The following is a 21,439-nucleotide window of genomic DNA, read 5'->3' on the forward strand; positions in this document are numbered from 1 at the left end:
AGGCTGAGCTCCCTGTGTTATACAGCAACGCTCCCCTAGCTATCTATTTGACACATTGTAATGTGTATATTTTAATGCTACTCTCAATTCGTCCCACTCTCTTCTTCCCCTTAGGTGTCCACAAGTCTGTTCTCTATGTCTGTGTCTCTATTCCTGTATGGCTGAAATTTTTTAATTTTTAATTGAAAAAACAAACAACACAGGGGTTTGTAACCATTCATGTTGTCTGCATTCTTGTCTTGACATGCAGAGCATGGAGGATGGGGGCTTGGGGAAAACAGAGGCCCCACCTGGAGGGAGTCCCAGGGGAGGCGCTGCAGCCAGGGAGCTGACCTGGGAAGCTGGGAACCCGGCGAGGGCACCTGGGCACCTAGCAGCCCTCCCTGGGGAGCCGCTCACATGCCCGCCTCTGAACAGCCCCAAACGCAGACCAGGCGGGAAAGTGAAAATAAACCCTGGCTGGCAGCTGAGTTTCTCTTTCCCGTCACACAAGTGTGTTATCATCCAGGGCCCCATGTGCAGTGGGCCACCAAGGACTGCTTTTGATTTTCTTAAGGAATAATATTTACGTAACAAATGCATGAACTACATTAACCATCAGTGTCCAGACTGACAATTTTTTTTTTTTAATACTTGCACCATTCAAATCAAGATCAAGGGCATTCCTAGCCACCCAGAAGGTTTCTTTATGCCCTTTCTGACTCCGGTGCCCTAGCCAAGCCCCACACAAGTTGCTTAGTGTGTCTGACTCTTTGTGACCCCATGGACTGCAGCCCACCAGGCTTTGTCCATGGAACTCTCCAGGCAAGAATACTGGCATGGGTTGCCGTTCCCTTCTAAAGGGGCTCTTCCTGACCCAGGGATTGAACCTAGGTCTCCCCCATTGCATGCAGATTCTTTACCAACTGAGCCACCAATGAAGCGCCCCCTCCCCCTTTTAAAAAAAAATATATATACTGTCACCACTCAAATTAAGATCAAGGGCATTCCCAGCCTCCCAGAATGTTTCTTTATGCCCGTTCCCAACCCCATCCCCCACCCCACCCCCAAATCTGCCTTCTAGAAACATCAGCTAGTCACGCCTGTTCTTGAACTGTGTACAAAGCAAGCAGTCACCCGGTACACGTCTTTCTTGGTTTCTTTCACCCAGCGTGCTGAGGGTGAGGGTCGTGTGTGATGCCATGTGATGGGTTTTCTGCTCTGTTTTATTGCTGAGACGTGTCCTACTGCACAGATGCTCCTCAATTGGTTTACTGAATCTCCTGTTGATGGAGATTTGGGATGTTTCCAGTTGGGGGCTGTTAGAAACAGAGCTGCGTGGACATCTGTGAACAGGTCTTTGTGTGGACACAGGCCTTTCTTTCCTCTTGGGTAAATACCTATAAGTGGGGCTGTCAGGTCATAAGGTAGGTGTCTGTTTAACTTTATATGAGACTGGTAAATGGTTTTCCTCTCTGGCTGTCCAGACCTGTTTCCAGACTTCAGAGGCCCCACTCCACATCACAGCAAACTTACAAAAGGACTTGTGAGCCACATTAAACATCTTTTTTTTTTTTTGAGTAAAAATAGTTTTTTTTTTCCAGAGCCTTTTCTAATTTTCTTTTTGAAATTATTTGACCCCAAGTAACTCATTTGCAGACTTCCCAGGTGGTACAGTGGTAAAGAATCCGACTGCCAAGGCAGGAGATGCAACAGACCTAGGTTTGATCCCTGAGTCGGGAACATCCCCTGGAGAAGGAAATGGCAACCCACTCCAGTATTCTTGCCTGAGACATCCCATGGACACAGGAGCCTGGCAGGTTACAGTCCATGGGGTCACAAAGAGTCGGATGCCATTGAGTGACTGAGCTTGCACACACACATACACACACAAACACATGACTCATTTGCTCAGTGGAGTCTGCTGGAATTTCTCAGCAATCATGGTTGGGCAGTCTGACAAGGGAGATGACTGACCCCCAAACTGTTTTTCATTTAGAATGAGATTTTTATGAATAATACATTTAGCACCTAATGAATGTCCTTCCCTTTCTCATTGGATTTGTGAACTCCTATTCACCCCTCAAAACCCCACTCAAAGGTCCACATCTCCATAAAGGCTTCTGGTCATAGATAACAACAGTCTCACCTCCCTAACCCTACCCCAAGTCCAGAGCCTGGTGTGTGACCCTGATGTCACACCCCTTTGGAGGAGAGCACTGGGCAGTATCACAGTTAGTGCACCAAGGAGCCTATGTCTGGAGAACAGGGCCTGCCTCACACCTTCCTGGATGCATAGCACATGTTTGTTGATCTGATTTTTCCAGAATTTTCTGTAGGTCAGGTGCCCTTACCCAGAACTGCAGGGCCAGGTGGCAGAGGAGCTGGTACCACCTTGAACATGACACAAAATACTGAGTGATGGGAGGTAGGCAGAGGCCATGATTCTCTTCTGATTCTCTGAGAAGCTCTCTATGACCCCGGGAGGACTGAAGGGGAGAATCTCTGATGGCTCTGGAAGCGGTGTTCCTGGGGAGAGGTCTTCGTCGACTTGTGACTACGGAGAAAAAAGGAGGGGACAGAATGGGGCCTATTCAGTGAGCATTTAGAATGCACCTTCGCTCCCTGCACTGGGCCCTGGGGATGTGGCAGGAACAAGACAGACAAGGTCTAGGGGTAAAGAGTAAACACAGAAAGATGACTTCAGATCCTATCAGGGCTATGACAAGTAAAACAGGGAGCTGTGATAATGATGAGGAGGAGGAGGAACATTAGACAGGGAGGCAGGGGGGACTTCTCTGAAGAGCCAAGGGTCTCATGACAAGCAGCAGCCAGCCTCAAAGCTCTGGGCCAGAGTGTTCCAGGCAGAGGGAATGGCCCATGCAAAGGTTCTGAGACTGGAACACCTTGTGTTGGAAGGCTAGCCAGAGGGTCCCTGGGATCCCAGGTGTCTGAAGCATGCAGAATGGAGGAGGTGAGGATGGGTGTGTGCATGGGTGGGGAGGGGGTTGTCTCAGGCCAGCTCTGGGGGCCCACGGGACTTGGAAGTGAGGGGATTCCAGGCCTTCAGTTCTGGGTAGTGACAGCCTGGCACCTCCAAGTACAACCAAGAGGCCAAGGGGGTTGCCCACACCACTCGGTGAGTGGCAGATTGGAGGAGGGACAGGCGACTCGTCCGAGGTCCCTTGGCACCTGTGCCATGCTCCCTCACTGCACCCCAGCCTCTGGTCCTCTCCACGTCCTCTGACTCCCCAAACTCTCTCCCTCCTCAGGGTTGGTCCACTGCCTAGGACACCTCTCCCTGGGCTCCAGCCAACTCCTACCTGTGCTGCAGGGTCTCAGCTTAAAGCTCATTTACCAGAGATGCTGCCCAGATGGCGTCCCCAGCTAACACTAGGTCTTCCCTTCCATCTCTCTCTTACAACCTTGACTTTTTCCTTCATGCGGCGTTTAACACAAGTGGCAATTCGTTTCACATGTGTATTTGTGTGAGTCTTTGTTCACTGAGGGTCTCCCTGCCTGGGAGGCCCTGGGAGGCTCGGGGTCTCTCCGCTGTCTCCGCACAGCAGCACAGGGCTGGCCCACACCTACTACAGGAGTGAAAGACCCGGATTCTAAGTCCAGCCCCCTCCAAGCCTCTTCCTCCTCCGCCGCCACCTCCACACAGGAAGCTGGGGTCCCCCTCCCCAGCCTCTCCCATGTCTCCAGGAGGTAAAAGCCCAGAACCTCCCTGATCCCTCTAATTACAGTGGCCCCAGGGCCTGCAGGGAGGACAAAGCCCCCACCCCATCTAGCCGGCCAGAGACAGAGGACGGAGCCAAGCCCCTGGGCCTCCAGCACAGCCCCTCCCTCCACTCCTCACGGAACACATCTGTACTTGCAGGAGGGGGTTCCCCCAGGTCTGCTTATTACTGTTAGTTTTGAAAGGTATATACCAAATGAAACGCGGAATTCTGGTTTATATCCTGGAACAGAAAAAGGACATTAGTGGAAACACTTTGAAATCTGAATACAGTCTGTATGGCATGGTGAAGAGTGATGTACTAGTGCGGTGTTTCTAGTTTTCATATGAGATAACAGAAGACGCCAACAAGGAGGGAAACTGGGTGAGGCGGTTTATGGGAACTCTCTGTACTAACCTTGCAGCTTTCCTGTAAATCTAAAATTATTCAAATAAAAGAGGTTTGGTTACAAAAAAATAAAGGAAAAGAAGAGAGAGAGAATAGCAAGCCACCCATCAGACTGGTAAAAAAAAAAAGGTAAAGCCAGACAATGACGAACATTCATAAGGACAAGGACAATGGGCAGGGGTATGTGTGTGACCTGGGACATCTGCAAAGCCAGGTAGCACCTGGGGTCAAGTTCAAAACATGCCTGTCCTACAGCCCCACAGTCTTCTACTGCAAGGGCTCTCACAGTGTGGCCCTCAGACCCGCAGTGTCAGCACTACCTGGAAACTTGTTAGAAATGCAGGCCCACTTGAGATGATCAAAGAGTCGAACACAAGGAGATGAAAGAGATCAAAGAGGCACACTAGAGAGTGTCGCAAAGGGTCGGACACGACTGAGCGGCTGAACAACAGCAACAGAGATGATCGTAGTAAGTGAAGTAAGTCAGGCAGAGAAAGACAAATACCAGATGATATCACTTGTATGTGGAATCTGACACTGTCTACGAAACAGAAACAGATTCACATGCAGAACAGACTTGCGGTTGCCCAGGGGCGGGGATGCGGGGTGCCAGGGGAGGGATGGACTGGGAGGTTGGGATTAGCAGATGCAAACCATTATATACAGTATGGATAAACAACAAGGTCCTACTGCATGGCACAAGGAACTATATTCAATACCCTCTAACAAGCCATGATGGAAAAAGAATATGAAAAAGTATATAACTGAATCACTTTCCTGTTCAGCAGAAATTAACACATTGTAAAAGAATCAACTAGACTTCAATAAAATAAGTTAAAAAAAAAAAAGAAGAAATTCAAGTCCACAGGCTCCACCCCAGACAAACAAAAGGAAAACAAAACCCCAAACAACCCAAACCGTTGGGTTGCGTGGCAGCTATAGGTGTTTTCACAAGCCCTCCAGGTGACTCTGGTGTGTGCTGAAATCTGAGAACTATTAGTGTACAGACAAATTCCAGAATAAGCCTTGAGCATGGTCACAGAGAGAACCGGAATTGGCCTAAGTATGCATCACAGGGAAATGAAGACACGAGTGGAAAGGCCACGTGTGCAACAGTGCAAATGCACTCATCTCACCCACAGGGGTGAGCCGCACACACAAAACCCTGCAAACCAAGCAAGTCACACGATACAGGCAGTATGATGCCAGCCAAAGTTTTCAGCACCCCAAAATGTTTGCATTGGGAACCAACACATATGAATATAAAGATGGCCCCTGCAATGATAAGCACTAATATTCGGGGAATGAGGGACAAGGGAGGAGTAGGGGGTGGGTTCAGCTCTGCCTAAAACGGTTGACGTTTTAAGCCAGAGATTTGAGGATAAGATACTCTGCATTCCTGAGAAGCTTTGTTAACATGACTTTAACAAGTACGTGCTCTTTAAAAATGATTCGCCGAGACCTGCACAAAGTTTAACGTGTGGGCCTCTCATTTCAGCTCCACATTTACTGTGAGCATTTGGTGAATATACTTACAAAATTGGGTCTATGAATTCTCTAAAGAATAATTTATGTAATATTCTGGAAAAGACAAAACTATGGAGACAGTGAAGAGATCAGTGGTTGCTGGGAAAGGAAGAAGAGGTGAACAGCTGGAGCACAGAGGAGTTTCAGGGCCATGAAACAATTCTGTATGATACTGTCATGGGGGACACATGTCATTATACATCTGTCAAACCCTAATATAAGCCACGTGCTGTGCTGTGCTTAGTCCCTCACTTGTGCCCAACTTTTTACGACCCCATGGACTCTGCCAGGCTCCTCTCTCCAGGGGATTCGCCAAGCAAGAATACTGGAGTGGGTTGCCATGCCCTCCTCCAGGGGATCTTCCCGACCCAGGAATCGAACCAGGGTCTCCTGCATTGCAAGCGTATACTTTACCCTCTGAGCCACCAGGGAAGCCCAAGAATTCCCACCAGGGAAGCCCCAAGAATACTGGAGCGGGTAGCCTATCCCTTCTCCAAGGGAACTTTCTGACCCTGGGATCAAACCAGGGTCTGCTGCATTGCAGGCAGATTCTTTACCAGCTGAGCTACCCAGGAAGCCCAATATAAGCCAAAGACTTTAGCTAATGTGTCAATACTGGTTCATCAGTTTTAACAAATGTACCACAACAAGGCAAGATGTTTTTGGTTTTTTGGTCGTACCTCTCGGCATAGAGGAGCTTAGTCCCTGGACCAGGTTTGGAACCTGTGTCCCCTACAGTGGAGATTCTTAACCACTGGACCACCAGAGAAGTCCCAAGATGTTAATAATACCTGGGGGTAAGTGGAGAGGGGACTGGGGGGAAGGGTTGGAGGGGGGTATGTGAGAACTCCCAGTACTTGCTGCACAATTATCTGTAAACCTAAAATCACCTAAAATTTTTTAAAAAAGCAATTCACTCAGAGAAATGAATTAACCTCCCAAATGAAATGTTTTGATGGATGTTTTAATGTTTTGTAAAAGGCAAAGCAGCTCTCAGTAACACGTGAAGCCCACCCTGCAGGTGAGTATTCTGAGAGCAGGCAGACTTCCAACTTAACAACGCTGTAAGTTCGCAGTCAGCGCCCCCCACCCCTCCACCTCCCTGCCCAGCGTGCTGAGAATGGCTCCAATGCTGCCCAGCAGGGCTGCAATGAACTGTCACCTAGTCTGTGTTCCTCTGTGAGAGCTCACGGTTCATCACCGTGGGCTGAACTTTCCAAACACAGGAGCCACAAGCCCCAGGTGGCAGGTGGGCACCTAAAACATGGCTGGTCTGAACCAAGGTGTGTCGTGAGAGGGCAATCTGCCCAGACGTGGTACAAAGAGAGGAAGGAAAAGCCATTGTTTCGGTACTGACAGCAGCCGTCCCCACTCCCTCCACCCGGCGCCCCTCCTCCACGTGGCTTCCAGGACACTCCCCTGGCTCCCTCGGCCCCAGCTGCTCCTCAGCCCCCCAAAACTGGGAGGCCCCAGGTCCAGGGCTGAGGACTGTCTTCGTCTCCATCTCTGCTCACCCCCGTGATGCTCACAGTGGGCGCCCTGAGATGTCTGAATCCCCAAACCCACGAACATGTTACCTGATGGGGCAAAAGGATTTTGCAAATATGCTGAATTTAAGGATCTTGAGATGGGGCTATTATCCTGGAGTGTCCAGGTGGGCCCAGTGCAATCACAAGTGACCAGAAAAAGGAAAGGGGCAGGAGGGCCAGGGTCAGGGATGGTTGAGGAAGGAGGACAGGAGGCACTGTGAACGCGGCAGCCAGAAGCTGCGAGAGGCGAGCAGACGGACTCTCCCCAGGGGCCTCCAGAGAGCACTGCGGCCCCGGGGACACCTTGATTTTACCCCCAGAAGACCAATTCTGGAATGCTGACTTGCAGAATTGTGGAGACAATAAATTTGTGCTGTTTTGCGCTGTGAAGTTTGTGATACAATGTCACAGCAGCCATAGGAAACTGAGACAGTGACATTACCCAGTCTTGTAATTTAAATGCTTCAGTTCAGTCACTCGGTCGTGTCCGACTCTTTGCGACCCCATGAACCGCAGCACGCCAGGCCTTCCTGCCCATCACCAACTCGGAGTTCACCCAAACTCATGTCCATTGAGTCGGTGATGCCATCCAAGCATCTCATCTTCTGTCGTCCCCTTCTCCTCCTGCCCTCAATCTTTCCCAACATCAGCGTCTTTTCAAATAAGTCAGCTCTTTGCATCAGGTGGCCAAAATACTGGAGTTTCAGCTTTAACATCAGTCCTTCCAATGAACACCCAGGACCGATTTCCCCCAGGATGGACTGGTTGGATCTCCTTGCAGTGCAAGGGACTCTGAAGAATCTTCTCCAACACCACAGTTCAAAAGCATCAATTCTTCGGTGCTCAGCTTTCTTCACAGTCCAACTCTCACATCCATACATGACTACTGGAAAAACCATAGCCTTGACTAAACAAACCTTTGCTGACAAAGTAATGTTTCTGCTTTTTAATATGCGTCTAGGTTGGTCATAACTTTCCTTCCAAGGAGTAAGCGCCTTTTAATTTCATGGCTGCAATCACCATCTGCAGTGATTTTGGAGCCCCCCAAAATAAAGTCAGCCACTGTTTCCCCATCTATTTCCCATGAAGTGATGGGACCAGATGCCATGAACTTAGTTTTCTGAATGTTGAGCTTTAAGCCAACTTTTTCACTCTCCTCTTTCACTTTCATCAAGAGGCTGTTTAGTTTTTCTTCACTTTCTGCCATTAGGGTGGTGTCATCTGCATATCTGAGGTTATTGATATTTCTCCCGGCAATCTTGATTCCAGCTCGTGTTTCATCCAACCCAGCGTTTCTCATGATGTACTCTGCATATAAGTTAAATAAGCAGGATGACAATATACAGCCTTGACGTACACCTTTTCCTATTTGGAACCAGTCTGTTGTTCCATGTCCAGTTCTAACTGTTGTTTCCTGACCTGCATACAGGTTTCTCAAGAGGCAGGTCAGGTGGTCTGGTATTCCCATCTCTTTAAGAATTCTCCACAGTTTGTTGTGATCCACACAGTCAAAGGCTTTGGCATAGTCAATAGAGCAGAAATAGATGTTTTCTGGAACTCTTTTGCTTTTTTGATGATCCATCGGATGTTGGCAATTTGATCTCTGGTTCCTCTGCCTTTCCTAAAACCAGCCTGAACATCTGGAGTTTCACAGTTCATGTATTGCTGAAGCCTGGCTTGGAGAATTTTGAGCATTACTTTACTAGCATATGAGATGAGTGCAATTGTGCGGTAGTTTGAGCATTCTTTGGCATTGCCTTTCTTTGGGATTGGAATGAAAACTGACCTTTTCCAGTCCTGTGGCCACTGCTGAGTTTTCCAAATTTGCTGACATATTTCAATGCTTAAGATGCCCAAATATATCACCTTCAGTCCAGATGTCAGGCTCAGATACTGAACTGCCCGCTCAACACCTCCTTGGAGACGTCTGAATTCTGGACCTTTCCCCCAAGCCTTCTCTACTCATCACCTGCTCCATCTCAGTTGATGGCAACTTGGTCCCTTCCAGGTGCTCATGCCAAAAGCCTCAGCACCATCCTTGACTCTTCTTTCTCTCTCTCTTTTTTTTTTAAATTAATTAACTAATTTATTATTTATTTTTGGCTGTGCTGGGTCTTCGTTGTGTGCATGGGCTTTTTCTCGCTGTGGCGAGAGGGGGCCACTCTCTAGTTGTGGTGCCCAGGCTTCTCATTGCGGGGGCTTCTCTTGTATGGATCACATGCTCTAGAAAGCATGGCTTCAGGGGTTGCAGCACATGGGCTTAGCTGCCCTGTGGCATGTGGAATCTTCCCGGACCAAGGATTGCATCTGGGTCCCCTGTATTGGCTGTCGGATTCTTAACCACTGGACCACCAGGGAAGTCCCACTTCTTTCTCTCTTGCTCCCTTCATTCAGGCTGCTAGTAAGTCCTGTTAGCTCCGTCTTCAAAACTGAGCCAGAATCTAACCCCTCCTCATCAAGCCCACCGCTACCACCCTGGTCTGAGCCACCATCGCTGTTTCTCTGTGTGATGGATATAGCCTCCTCACTGGTCCCTCTGCTTCCACCCTGTCCCCACCCCTGCCCTTCCCAATACAGCAGCAGCACAAGGGGCCCCCCGAGTCAGAGAATGTCATACCTGTGGTCTCCATCTCATTCAAAGTAAAAGCCAAATCCTTAGCATGGCCAAGAAAGCCATCTATAATATGGTACCCCTTCCCCACCTCTATGATTTTGCCTCCCCTAACCCCTCACCTCTCTCTAGGCAGGCACCCCAGCCTCCTGACTGTTCCTTGAACACAGCGTGTACAGCCTCATCCCAAGACCTTTGCATGGGCTGTTCCCTCTGCCTGAGACACGCTTCCCTGATATCCACATCATTGACTCCCTCCTCGTGTTCAGGATTTGCTCAAATGTCACCTCATCAACAGGACCTGCCCTGATCACCCTGAACTGCCACTCATCCCAACCAGCCCCAGCTGGTCCAGCCATCCTCATCCTGCTCTAAAATACACTCAACAACTTACTTCTTTATCATACTTCTTGCTCTATCACCTGTATTAGAATATCAACTCCATGAGGGCAGGGATCTTTGTTTTGTTTACTGTGGTTAAAACAGTGCTCAGCATAAAGGGCATTCAATAAATATCCACTGAATAAATTTATAAAAGGAAAAGTATCAGGATAAAGGTTAAAAATTCTAAAACCACTCTACATGCATGCTAGAGTTCAATGTGAGGAAATGGATGGTAGATTTCTAGAAGCCAGGTTTCCCACTGTTGGGTGAGAAGTTATAGCTAAGCAAGGGGAGGAGCCTAGCATGATCCATGTGGTGGTGGATCAGAGTTAGAGACATCAGGGTGAATTTACCTTTAACAGTGATACAGAAGGCTACACATAGAAATATATATAGATTTGTATTCACACAAGGGCTTCCCTGGTGGTGCAGTGGTAAGGAATCCGCCTGCCAGTGCAGGAGACACTGGAGTGCAGGTTCAATCCTGGGTTGGGAAGATCCTCTGGAGAAGGGAATGGCAACCCACTCCAGTATTCTTGCCTGGGAAATCCCATGGACAGAGGAGCCTGGTGGACTACAGTCCAGGGGGTCGCAAAGAGTCGGACACAACTGAGTGACTGAGCACACACACAGATACATATACACAGGTTATTACACACAAGTATGTTTCCCAGAGGGCCTAGAAGAAACAACACCCCATAGCAACAAGCACATCCAGCATCCAGTCTTTGATCTCTAAAGCCATCCTCCAATAGAAGGAATTAGGGTTCCTTGGAGAAATGGTTGATTCTAGGTAAAGTCCCTGATGCTGGGAAAGATTGAAGGCAGGAGGAGAAGGGGACAACAGAGGATGAGATGGTTGGATGGCATCACCGATGCAATGGTCATGAGTTTGAGCAAGCTCCGAGAGTTGGTGATGGACAAGGAAGCCTGGTGTGCTGCAGTCTATGGGGTCACAAAGAGTTGGACACCACTGAGCGACTGAACTGAACTGAGGTCTGAAACAGGAAACATACAAGATGGGCCTGGGGTATCTAATAGAGCCAGAAAGTAAGGAGGTGCTCAAAAACTCACAATGGTGGGGCACGTCAAAGGGATTCAGGGGCCAGCTGAAGAGCTAATGGCCAAAATGGGAACAACTTAAGCAATACGATAAAGCACTGTATGAATTATAGCCCACAGTATGAAATGCCCATGAGTCTATACTAACGTAAAGGTAGGATTGAAATAAAGACATGAGGGAGCATGGACAAATCTCCAGGGCAGAAGCATTTCAAAGACTTTATGTACATACTCTGCCCTTAAGGAGGTGGGGCATAACTTCCCAGCCCTTGCAATGTGGGCTGCACAGAGTGACTTCCCTCCACATGATACTGTATACAGTAGTAAGGAAACCTGACACGCGGTGCCTCAGCCCGGTGATCAAGGGACACCTCAACCACGGTAGGTCAGCTCAAGAGCACGTGCCCTGGTTTGGAAGTGAGAAGAACGACCCTTTTCCTCTGTGATCTTCCTCCTCCAAACACATAATCTCCAGTCTGGTCTTGAGAAGAACATCAGACAAACCCTTACTGAGGGACTTTCTGCAAAACGCCTGACTAGTGCTCCTCAGAACCGTCACAGTCATCACGGTCAAGACTGAGAAACCAGCACAGCCCAGAGGGGCGCAAGGAGACATGATGATTAAACGTGGTCCTGGAACAGAAAAAGGGTGTGAAAGAAAAACTAAGGGGATGTGAATAAGGCATAGACTTTAGTTAATAGTAATGCATCAAAACTGGTTTATTAATTGTGACAGACGTACCATCCCAAACACGACGTTAATAACAAGGAAAACTGGATGTGATACCCTAAACTGGATCCTGGAACAAAAATGGGCATTTGTGGACAAATTGGCGAAATCCAAATAGAGTCTACAGTTGGTTAATAGTAACGTTACAACACTGGTTTCTATAAAAGGACATAAGATGTTAACAATGGGGGAGACTAGGTGAGAAGTAGATGGGAATTCTTTGTAACTAACTTTTCAATTTTTTCCAAAAGAAAAGTATACTAAAAAAAGAAAAATAACCTGACAGTTAAATAGGTTCATGGTACATGGCAGTTGCTCAGGGAACGAGGTAACAGGTATTATTATTTTCCTTTATTTTTTTCCCCACGATGGAAATAACTCACCAAGTATCCAGCAATGTCAATGGCCCTTAGACTGGTAAAAGATTCCAAACAATACAAAAATGAATAAAACAGAAAGTGAAACCTTCCATGATTTCACTCCCCATTGCTAAGTCAATATATTACATTCTGGACTTTCCCCTCTGTATATGTGAACATTTAAAATTTTTGCAGACAAGGGGTGATGCCCTGCATTTCAGTGCTGAGTGTTCATGCATTGTGGACTTCCTTTCATATCAGGGCACATAGCTCTACAATTACAGCTCTTTATTTTTTATTTTATTTTGGAGTATAGTTGAATAACGGTGTTGTGTTAGTTTCAGGTGTACAGTAAAGTGATGAAGTTATATGTATACATGTATCTGGGCTTCCCAGGTGGCTCAGTGGTAAAGAATCTACCTGCCGATACAGGAGACACAGGAGATGTGGGGTTAATCCCTGGGTCTGGAAGACTGCCAGGAGTAGGAAATGGCGCCCCACTCCAGAATTCTTGCTTGGAAAATTCCACAGACAGAGGAGCTTGGTGGGCTATAGTCCATGGGGTCGCAAAGTATCAGACACGACTGAACAGTTGAGCATGCAGGCATACGTGTATCTATCTTTTTCCAAATTCTTTTCCCATTTAGATTATTACCAAGTCCTGAGCCGAGTTCCCTGTGCTATATAGTAGGTCCTATTGGCTATCTATTTTAAATAGAGCAGTGTGCATATGTCAATCCCAAGCTCCCAATCTATCCCTCCCCCTTATCTCCCCTAGTAACCATAAATTCATTCTCTAGGTCTGAGTCTGTTCCTATTTTGTAAATAAGTTCACTTGTATCTTTTTTTTTTAATATTCCACAATAAGCAATATCACATGATATTTGCCTTTCTCTGACTGACTTTATTTAGTATGATAATCTCCAGGTCCATCCATGTTGCTGCAAATGGTGATATTTTATATACACAAGGAACTATTATTCAGCCATTAAAAAGAATGAAATGCAGTATTCTTCTGAATGGCTGCGATATGGACACGACAATGGACCATTTCCTTAAGATGAACAGTAAGGGACCATCAATTTTCTTCCCACAAAGAGTGCTCTAGTGAGCACCTTCCCACATACACCTTCATGACCACATGTGGGAATTGCCGCACGCAGGACAATGTGGCTGCAAAGTGGTGAGTGTGGTGGCACCTTTACAACATTGTCTTCCTACTGTTGACCTTTTCTAGTTACCCTGAGAATTAACGGCCTGGCTCCATGCTTCTCAAAGGCAGAAGGCCACTGAAGCCCCTACCACTCTCTCCATCTCTTTGATGACATCTCCCCTTGATCAAGGTGGCTGTGGGTGTCCATTGTGACATCATGGATGTGGGGGGGGAGGGGGAGGACAGGACACACCATGTGACTGACCAACCAGGGCCTCAGGGGACAGAACTGGGTGTCCTTCTGAGACTTGGCGTGTGTTTGAGATGGCAGGAGTCTTGGAGGTTTCTCAGCCTGGGGCCAGCACAGCAGAACTGGGGGAGTGGGCAGGGAGAGGGTACTGACACTTCAAAAGTCATACTATCAATCCATGATCTTATATTTAGAAAATGACAATAAAAGAGCCTGATCATACAAAGCATCCCTTTATTGTTCAGTTCTTCCACAAATATTTGGATGCCTTTTATGTACTGATTACCCTCAGTGCTAGGACGGCCTCAGTGAACAAAATTAAGTTCCTGAATCCACAGAACTTGTATTCTCCTTGGAGGCTAATAATAAAGCAATCACTATGAGTTAGTGGCAAGTGTTGCATTATTTAGGGTAAATAGCCGGCTGCGAGAACCCACAAATCCCAGCATTTCTGGTAGCCCCTGCAAGTCCTCTGGCTCCAGAGCTGGCCAAATGCCCTGTCCTGGAGCTCTGAGGGCCGCCTTTTACCGGGACCTCTCCCCTCCCTCTCTGATGATTTGATTCACGCTCATCTCCTCCACTAAACTGTAAGGCTGAGACCTGCATCCTCCTCTGTAGCCACGGGGGCCTCCTTTCAGTTCCATGCTTTTTCCTGTTGCCCTGCAGAGACCTGAACCCAATGGGCCACTCCTGTGCAGTGGCCTCAGCCTCAGCCAAGCCTCAGGTTCACCTGCCCGCTCCACGGAGCAGCTGTCTCAGACCTCCCTGGGGTATGAGTTCCCCACCAGCTACTCTGAGTCCCTCCCAGCTATGGCAATGATCCACAGTCCCTTTCACAGCATGACGTTGCTGGGAAGTGGCAGCCCGTGGACTTGTCCTCCAGGCCTTCCTTGTGGCCCATGGGTCGTGTAACAGATTCACCGATGAAGTGGGAACAGAAGAGCAAAGTATCACTCTGGGCCCAGGCAGTTAGGCAGCAGAGGAGCCTTCCCTGCCTGCCCCTCCTCTGAATGTGGATGTGCAGGATGTGCTTGAAGCCCCGTGTCCAAGGAGGCCTGCCTCCCTGAGTGACCACGTGGTGCAGAGCCGCTTGCTCCCTCCCAGCTGAGACACCCACACGGGACAGACGTTGGGAGAGCTGGCTCCTTTGTCTCACTGGGATCTCAGCTCTGATGTCGCCTCCTCAAGAAGTCCTGTCCCCAGGACCCTAAAGTAACATCAGCCTAGTCTATGCACACCTGTAATAAATGTCAAAGTCTTCTGTTCATTTGTTTGTTCATTTGAATAATATCGTCTGTCTCAACTAGAAGGTGAGCTTCTTGGGGGCAAGAACTCTCACCTCTTTTGCTCATGTGGTATTCCCACTGCCTACAAGAGTGCTGGCACACAGTAGGTGCTCAATAAAAACCCCAGTGATGGAGGGACCTGTTTTGTATGACTCAGATGCCTCATCTGGTTGTTTTACAGCAGACATTAACATGACATTGTAAAGCAATTATCCTCTAATTAAAAATAAATATCTTATGATCAACCATTATGGAAAAGAATATTAAAAAAGAATGTATATATGTATAACTGAATCACTTTGCTGTACAACAGGAATTAACAATGTTGTAAAGCATCTATACTTCAATAAAAAAAATAAATTAAGAAAAAAAAACTAAAAAGAAATTCCTCATCTGCAATACTAGGTAAATACCCCTCTCTGTTATCTCATGGGGCTCCTTCGGGACCACACAGCTTATCTTCAAAAAGTACTCAGTGTTACAGGACAGGGTGAGACCATCTTAAGGCCATCTAGACATGAACCAATTAGTGAGAATTTAGTGCTTACCGCCTACCTGCCAGGTGCAGCTCTCTTTTAACTTACTGGATTAGAGCTTCAGATTCATGGTTTTCCCACCTTGTTGTGGGTTGGGAGGTGGGGTCCTAGAAGTTTCTGGCTGTACCCTCTCTGGGGCACTAACTATCCACTGGCCCCTCTCTCCTTCCTAAGAACCCCAGCTTTACCCTGATGGGAAGAGTGCTCTTGCCATCAGGCAAATGATCAGAAGAAGTTGCTGGTGGAGATGTCTGGGAAAGTCCTTTATAGAGTGTGTTATAACCCCTTTGGCCCACCCTCCTTCTTCTTCATTCCTTCTTGGACAGTAGGTACAACTCAATTTTCAGCAGGGCTGAGGCTGGCCCTTAAGGTGCCTTTATTCAATTTAGGAAAAGATTTCCACCGTGAGCTGTCTAATTAGAAAACAGACAGCTCCCATGGGCAGAAGCTTACCTATGGGTGCTCGGCCTGGCCTGCACCGTTCAATCCCTGTGGCTGAGAGATTTGAGCAGTACACAGATTGCACAACCATCCTTGGCACCTATGATTTTGGACTATGAGGCAACCTTGAAGATGGAAAGCACTTCTTTGGGGCAGAGGTGAAAGATAAAAGAAGTCGGGGCCCTTGATAAGGGTGGAGCCCTTACACCAGCCCTAGAAGGCCTTCTTTTCCTTTTGTGTTTCGGAAGAATTATCTTAATAATTTATTTTGAAATAACTTCAAAGTTAGAGAAAAGTCACAAGAACCACACAAAGAACCTTCTTTCACCCACACTGGTTGATTGTTAATAATCTATTCCATTTACTCCCTTCTTTTTCCCTTCCTCCCTCCCTTCCTCTCCCTCTTCTTTTATGTAGACATGCAGCCCTTGTTACTGCTCTTTTTCTGAATCACTCAAGCGTAGCTGGCAAATATGATACCCATTATCCCCAAATACTTGTCGTGTAGATCCCCAAATAGGAGACTCTAACCACCATCCAAATCACCTCTGATTTCTTCCTTTTTATTAATTTTTATGGGAGTATAATTGCTTTATAATGTTGTGTTAGTTTCAGGTGTATAGCAAGGTGAATCCGTTATACATATACATATATCCACTCTTTTTAAGATTCTTTTCCCATTTAGGCCACCACAGAGCACTGTGCAGAGTCTCCTGTGCTATACAGTAGATTCTCATTAGTTATCTATTTTGTACATAGCAGTGTATCCATGTTAACTCTGACTTCTTAAATGAAACAAAACTTCTATGCCAAAGTCTTCCTTTGTAGCTCAGTTGGTTAAGAATCTGCCTGCAACGCAGGAGGCCTGGGTTCAGTCCCTGGGTTGGGAAGATTCCCTGGAGAAGGAAATGGCAACTCACTCCAGTATTCTTGCCTGGAGAATCCCATGGACAGAGGAGCCTGGTGGGCTACAGTCCATGGGGTCTCAAGGGTTGGACACGACTTGGCGACTAAACCACAACCACATGCCGAAGACACTTATTTTGGTTTCCTGCTATGAGTAACTAAATCAAATTCTAATTGCTACCTTCCTTACCTGTCGTGCCTACCCTTCCCCCGAGCTCTCTGCTCTGTCCCCCTCAGCCTCTCTTTGATTTCTTATACCTTCCAAGCAACTTTCAGCCTCAGAACTTACTTTTTTCTTTACCAATTGAGGTAGAATTCACATCATGTATAATCCAGCATACTAAAAGTGAAAATTCAGTGGCATTGAGAACATTTACCATGGTGGGTACCCATCATCACTTTCTGGGTCCAAAACCCGTTTATTCGCACCAAAAGGAGCCCTCGCACCGTTTATGGAGCAGCCACTCCCATTCCACTCTCTTCTGGGCAACCACCAACCCATTCGGCTGGAGCACTCCGTGGACAGAGAGCCTGGTGGGCTACATACAGTCCATGGGGTTGCAGTTCATGTTCTCTACGTTAAGAGTGTAAAGTTTATTAGGTAGGAACATGTCTGACTTGTTTACCACCATCTGCCAGGGCCTCACCGGAACCTGGCATACAGTAGGTGCTCAGTGATACTCTGTAAACTGACTGAGTGGATGAGCGAGTGAGTGTCCTTACAAAGAAAAAGTCACCTCGTCTCCACCCCCCTCCAATGACCTGGAGGGCCACCCTCCCGCCCCCCTGCCTCCCTGCCCCACCGCACATCACAGCCCCGCCCTCTGCACATCACAGCCCCGCCCCTACACATCACAGCCCCGCCCTCCCTCACCAAGCACCTCCCACATGCCCATATATGGGCATGATGTGGCCGGCTCTAACCCTGGTCTGTGAGGTCTGGGTCTCTGTGACCTCACAATGACCAGGGGTCTCCCCGCATCTATATAAGAGGCCGGGGAGTCAGCCCCTGGTTCACAGCCCACAAGTTCCACCTGCTCACAGGTTGGCTGGCTCGACCGAGGTGGTATCTTCTGCTCTGAGCATCCAGGCCGAATCCACCCAGCACCATGGCCAGATACAGATGCTGCCGCACCCGTAGCCGGAGCAGATGCCGCCGCCGGAGACGAAGATATCGCAGACAAAGGAGGCGCTTTGGTCGGAGACGCAGGAGGAGAGGTGAAGAGGGTCCATCCTTGGGGGTAGGGGCTAGGGAGCTGGGGTGGGGCTGGGGGTTCCGGCTGTGCTGAAGTGTCCTCTTGCCCTCTGGTTCTCCGCAGCGTGCTGCCGCCGCTACACCATTGTAAGGTGTACAAGACAGTAACCGCACAGTAGCAAGACCACCGCACTCCTGCCTGAAAGACCAGCCTTCAAGACCCTCTTGCCACATCTTGAACATGCCACCGTTCCAATGATATGAACAGGAGCCTGCTAACGAACAATGCCACCTGTCAATAAATGTTGAAAGACATCATTCCACTCTTTGACTCTTTGCTTTGAGGGACTCCGGGGGGGCGGGGGGGGGAGCAAGGAGAGAGGGTTGGGGACGCCAGGTAGAGGGGACACAAAGGATGGTTCACGCTGGATCTTGTTCTAAACTCGACTACTCCCAAGTCACAACCCAAAGCTGCCTCCCAGCCCCTAGTCCTTTAAAGACCCCTTTCCAGTGGTGACGGGAGCTGTGCTGGTTTATGAACACATCCCTTCCCAGTTCTGTGCTCGTGGCTTTCTACCGGCAGCTTGAGATGGGCCACAGAAATTGGCAAATGCTTCCATTAGGGCTTGCTTGCTGTCCACCTCCCCAAGAGCCAAGAGCCATTTCCCAGCTCAAGCTCGATTCACCAGCCATGGATACATCCCACCAGTCCCTAAGGTGCCCAATGTTGAGGTTTCCCATTGTTTAAAAAGTTGATGTCTCTGGGTACAGTGAGAGTAACTTGTCCAGTGGTTGAGCTAAGCTATCATTTAATCAGGTACAATATCCTCATCCCGGGTGGACGAAACACAAGTAACTTGCTCCACTCAACCATATGATTCTCTGAGATGTGAAGGTGATTCACGAAACACTGCTGTCCCCTGGCTCAGATCATTAACATGAGAACTTGAGTCACGATCATCTCATGGCACAGCAATTTGGCACAGGGCGTTTTATCAGTAACCAGAACTCTGACCCAGTTGCCTAGTGACAGGGCCACAGAAACATCATGGCCCGACTTCCATTTATGAGCACCATGGAGCCCAGTAGGGCATTCACCACTTCCAAGCCTCACACCCAACCTGCAAGGCAGTGTTGACGGCCCCGTCCTGGCAGGTGAGGCCACTGAGCCAGGAGATGAACAAGCTTCCATGACCCAACCACTCAATTGGTTTCATAGCCGGTCAGAAAGATGCTGGCAGGAAGGCTGAACGTGGACCCCCCTGGGTCAGCTTTTACAAGTAGATCAAGCGCCAGTGGTGGAGATGCTGACTTAGTAGGGTCTAGGGGTAAGCCCTGGGCATTCATATTTTGAGCAAGTGCCCTGGGGGAGGCTGAGAGCACTAAGAAGGATAGGAAGCCTCAAAAGTTTCCTATCGCCATTGTAAATAAATCACCACAAATTTCATAGCTTACAGTACAAATTTATTGTCTTACATGGGCCTTATGGGGCTAAAACTCAAGGTGCGAGCAGGTTCCTTTTCAGAAGCATAATAACCTGTCTTTCCCAGCTCCTTGCCAGCAACTGTGTTCCTTGACTCAGAGCCCCTGTCTCCATCTTCAAAGCCAGTGGCTTAGCATCGTCAGATCTCTTCCTGTGACCCTCCCGCCTCCCTCTTCCATCTTATAAGGATCTATGTGGTTTTGCAGAACCCACCCTGAGCCCACCCAGATAATGTAGGATAATTAGGACCTAGGATAATCTAGGACCCAGATAATCTTTCCATCTCCTTAAGTCACTCTTAAGAAAGTCCCTTGTGCCTGTCTGCCTGGTAGGCATTCATCTGCCTACCATGTCCTCCCCGCAGCTGCTATGGTTCTGATTCTGGATTTTCATGGGTCCTCCAAGCACCGGGAGAGGCTCAACAGGAGTCCAGGGGTGGAGGGAAGATGGGTACATTTTGGGGGGAGGGAAACGTGTGTCCCAGGCTGGGGAGCGGGTGAAGGGCTGAGGGCATATGGACTCTGAAGCCTGGCCTTGGCTGTTATCTGCAGGGACCATGAGCAAGTCAGTCACTTAACCTCTTCCTGCCTCATTTAAGGAGTGAATGTATGGAATCTGTGGAATTCCTGGCACAGAGTGAGCACAAGATAACCCTGTGGACAGATAAGCCCCTGTTTTCCCAGCCCCCGGGAGGCCACAGCACTGGCTGCAAAGGCAGCAAGGAAGCTTCAGGAACAACCACATGTGGGCCCCCAGGAGCTGGGGGAGGGGCAGGGTGCGGGCTTGGATCCAGACAAGGAGGCTGGCACTCGTCTTCGGAGGGTTTGTCCCCTGGTTTCGAGGCACGGGGGACACATTTTACGGGGTGAGGAGTTGGCTGCCCGCACCCTGTGCTGCTTTCACAGAAGGGGCCCAGGTGGGGACAATGGTGGGGTGGGGCCGCCAAGTCACAGTGGGGGGGCCCCCTTTATATACAAGTCCCCCTGAAGAGCTGCGGACAGACCCGACCAACACTATTAATACCAAGAGCAGGGGGCAGGCCTCAGCCTCCTCCCCCGCCCCCCCAAGGCCAGCTGCCGCCTCAGCCCCAGTCGCCCACCCGTGACCCCTCCAGCACGATGGTCCGATGCCACGTGAGGAGTCCGATTGAAAGTTCACCCGGGCAGCAGGGCTCCGGGCAGCAGGGCGAGTCGGAGCGCCCAGATCAGGCGCGGGAGCTGGGGCAGGAGGACATTCCGGTCTACGGGAGGACTCACAGAGGCTGCTACCACTACAGACACAGGAGCCACACGCGGCAGTGCCCCTGCCGGAGGCGCCGGAGACGCGCCTGCAGGCACAGGAGGCGCCGCAGAGGTGCGGCGGGTCCCCCCTGCGCTCCCATCCTGGGCACCCCCCAGGCCTCTAGGCCAGGGCTCAGGTGGGCAGTGGGTGGCTCCTGAAGCGCTGGGGCCCCACCCTGTCTGACAGCCCCCTCATCCTGTGCCCCCACCCCACCCGGGCAGCAACCCCCACCCCCCATTCCCTAGATGGCCCTGTAACTAGAACTTTTTCCAAAAGGCTGCCGAAGGATGAAGAGGAGGAGGAGGAGATGCGGAAGGCAGCTCTAAGCTTCCCTGGGCCCACCAGAAAGAGTCACCTGCTGGGAAGCACCTGGAGAGACCATAGCAAGTCCCCCTCGGAGCCCACAAGATCTTGAGTAAAACGAGCAAAAGTCATCTGCCAAATAAAGAGCTTGAGATAAGAAACTTGCTAGCCTTGTCAGGGTCTCTTTTGCATGAAGGCACAAACGCACGGCTTCTATTCCCCATGGGATCAGGGGAGGGGGGAGCGGCTGGGGCAGGGGGGCTCATCCCCTGAGTGCTGCATGCTGGTGTGTTC

General features: G+C 49.1%; 1 protein-coding gene and 1 long non-coding RNA gene across 2 annotated transcripts; both read left to right on the forward strand.

Annotated features, from left to right (window-relative positions):
* The first annotated feature begins 17,899 nt into the window (after positions 1-17,899).
* On the forward strand, positions 17,900-18,396 carry LOC145533305 (uncharacterized). Its single transcript, XR_014073989.1, has 2 exons — positions 17,900-18,101; positions 18,203-18,396. It is a non-coding gene; the product is annotated as an uncharacterized LOC145533305 (long non-coding RNA).
* A 2,160-nt stretch (positions 18,397-20,556) lies between these two features.
* On the forward strand, positions 20,557-21,306 carry LOC145533304 (protamine-2-like). The gene is made up of 2 exons (XM_081560396.1): positions 20,557-20,914; positions 21,119-21,306. Exons 1-2 carry the CDS (start codon positions 20,680-20,682, stop codon positions 21,166-21,168), a joined length of 285 nt encoding a protein of 94 aa, XP_081416522.1. The 5' UTR covers positions 20,557-20,679; the 3' UTR covers positions 21,169-21,306.
* Positions 21,307-21,439: the final 133 nt, after the last annotated feature.

This window comes from Giraffa tippelskirchi, chromosome 13, assembly GCF_054371585.1.
Source record: "Giraffa tippelskirchi isolate mGirTip1 chromosome 13, T2T-mGirTip1v1.2.pri, whole genome shotgun sequence".
Lineage (NCBI taxonomy): Eukaryota > Metazoa > Chordata > Mammalia > Artiodactyla > Giraffidae > Giraffa > Giraffa tippelskirchi.

Bases quoted from the DNA above. Each gene is read 5' to 3' on its own strand.
- LOC145533304 (XM_081560396.1), top strand. From the start codon at position 20,680: ATGGTCCGATGCCACGTGAGGAGTCCGATTGAAAGTTCACCCGGGCAG. The intron at 20,915-21,118 runs GTGCGGCGGGTC...TTTTTCCAAAAG, and splicing joins GCACAGGAGGCGCCGCAGAG to GCTGCCGAAGGATGAAGAGG.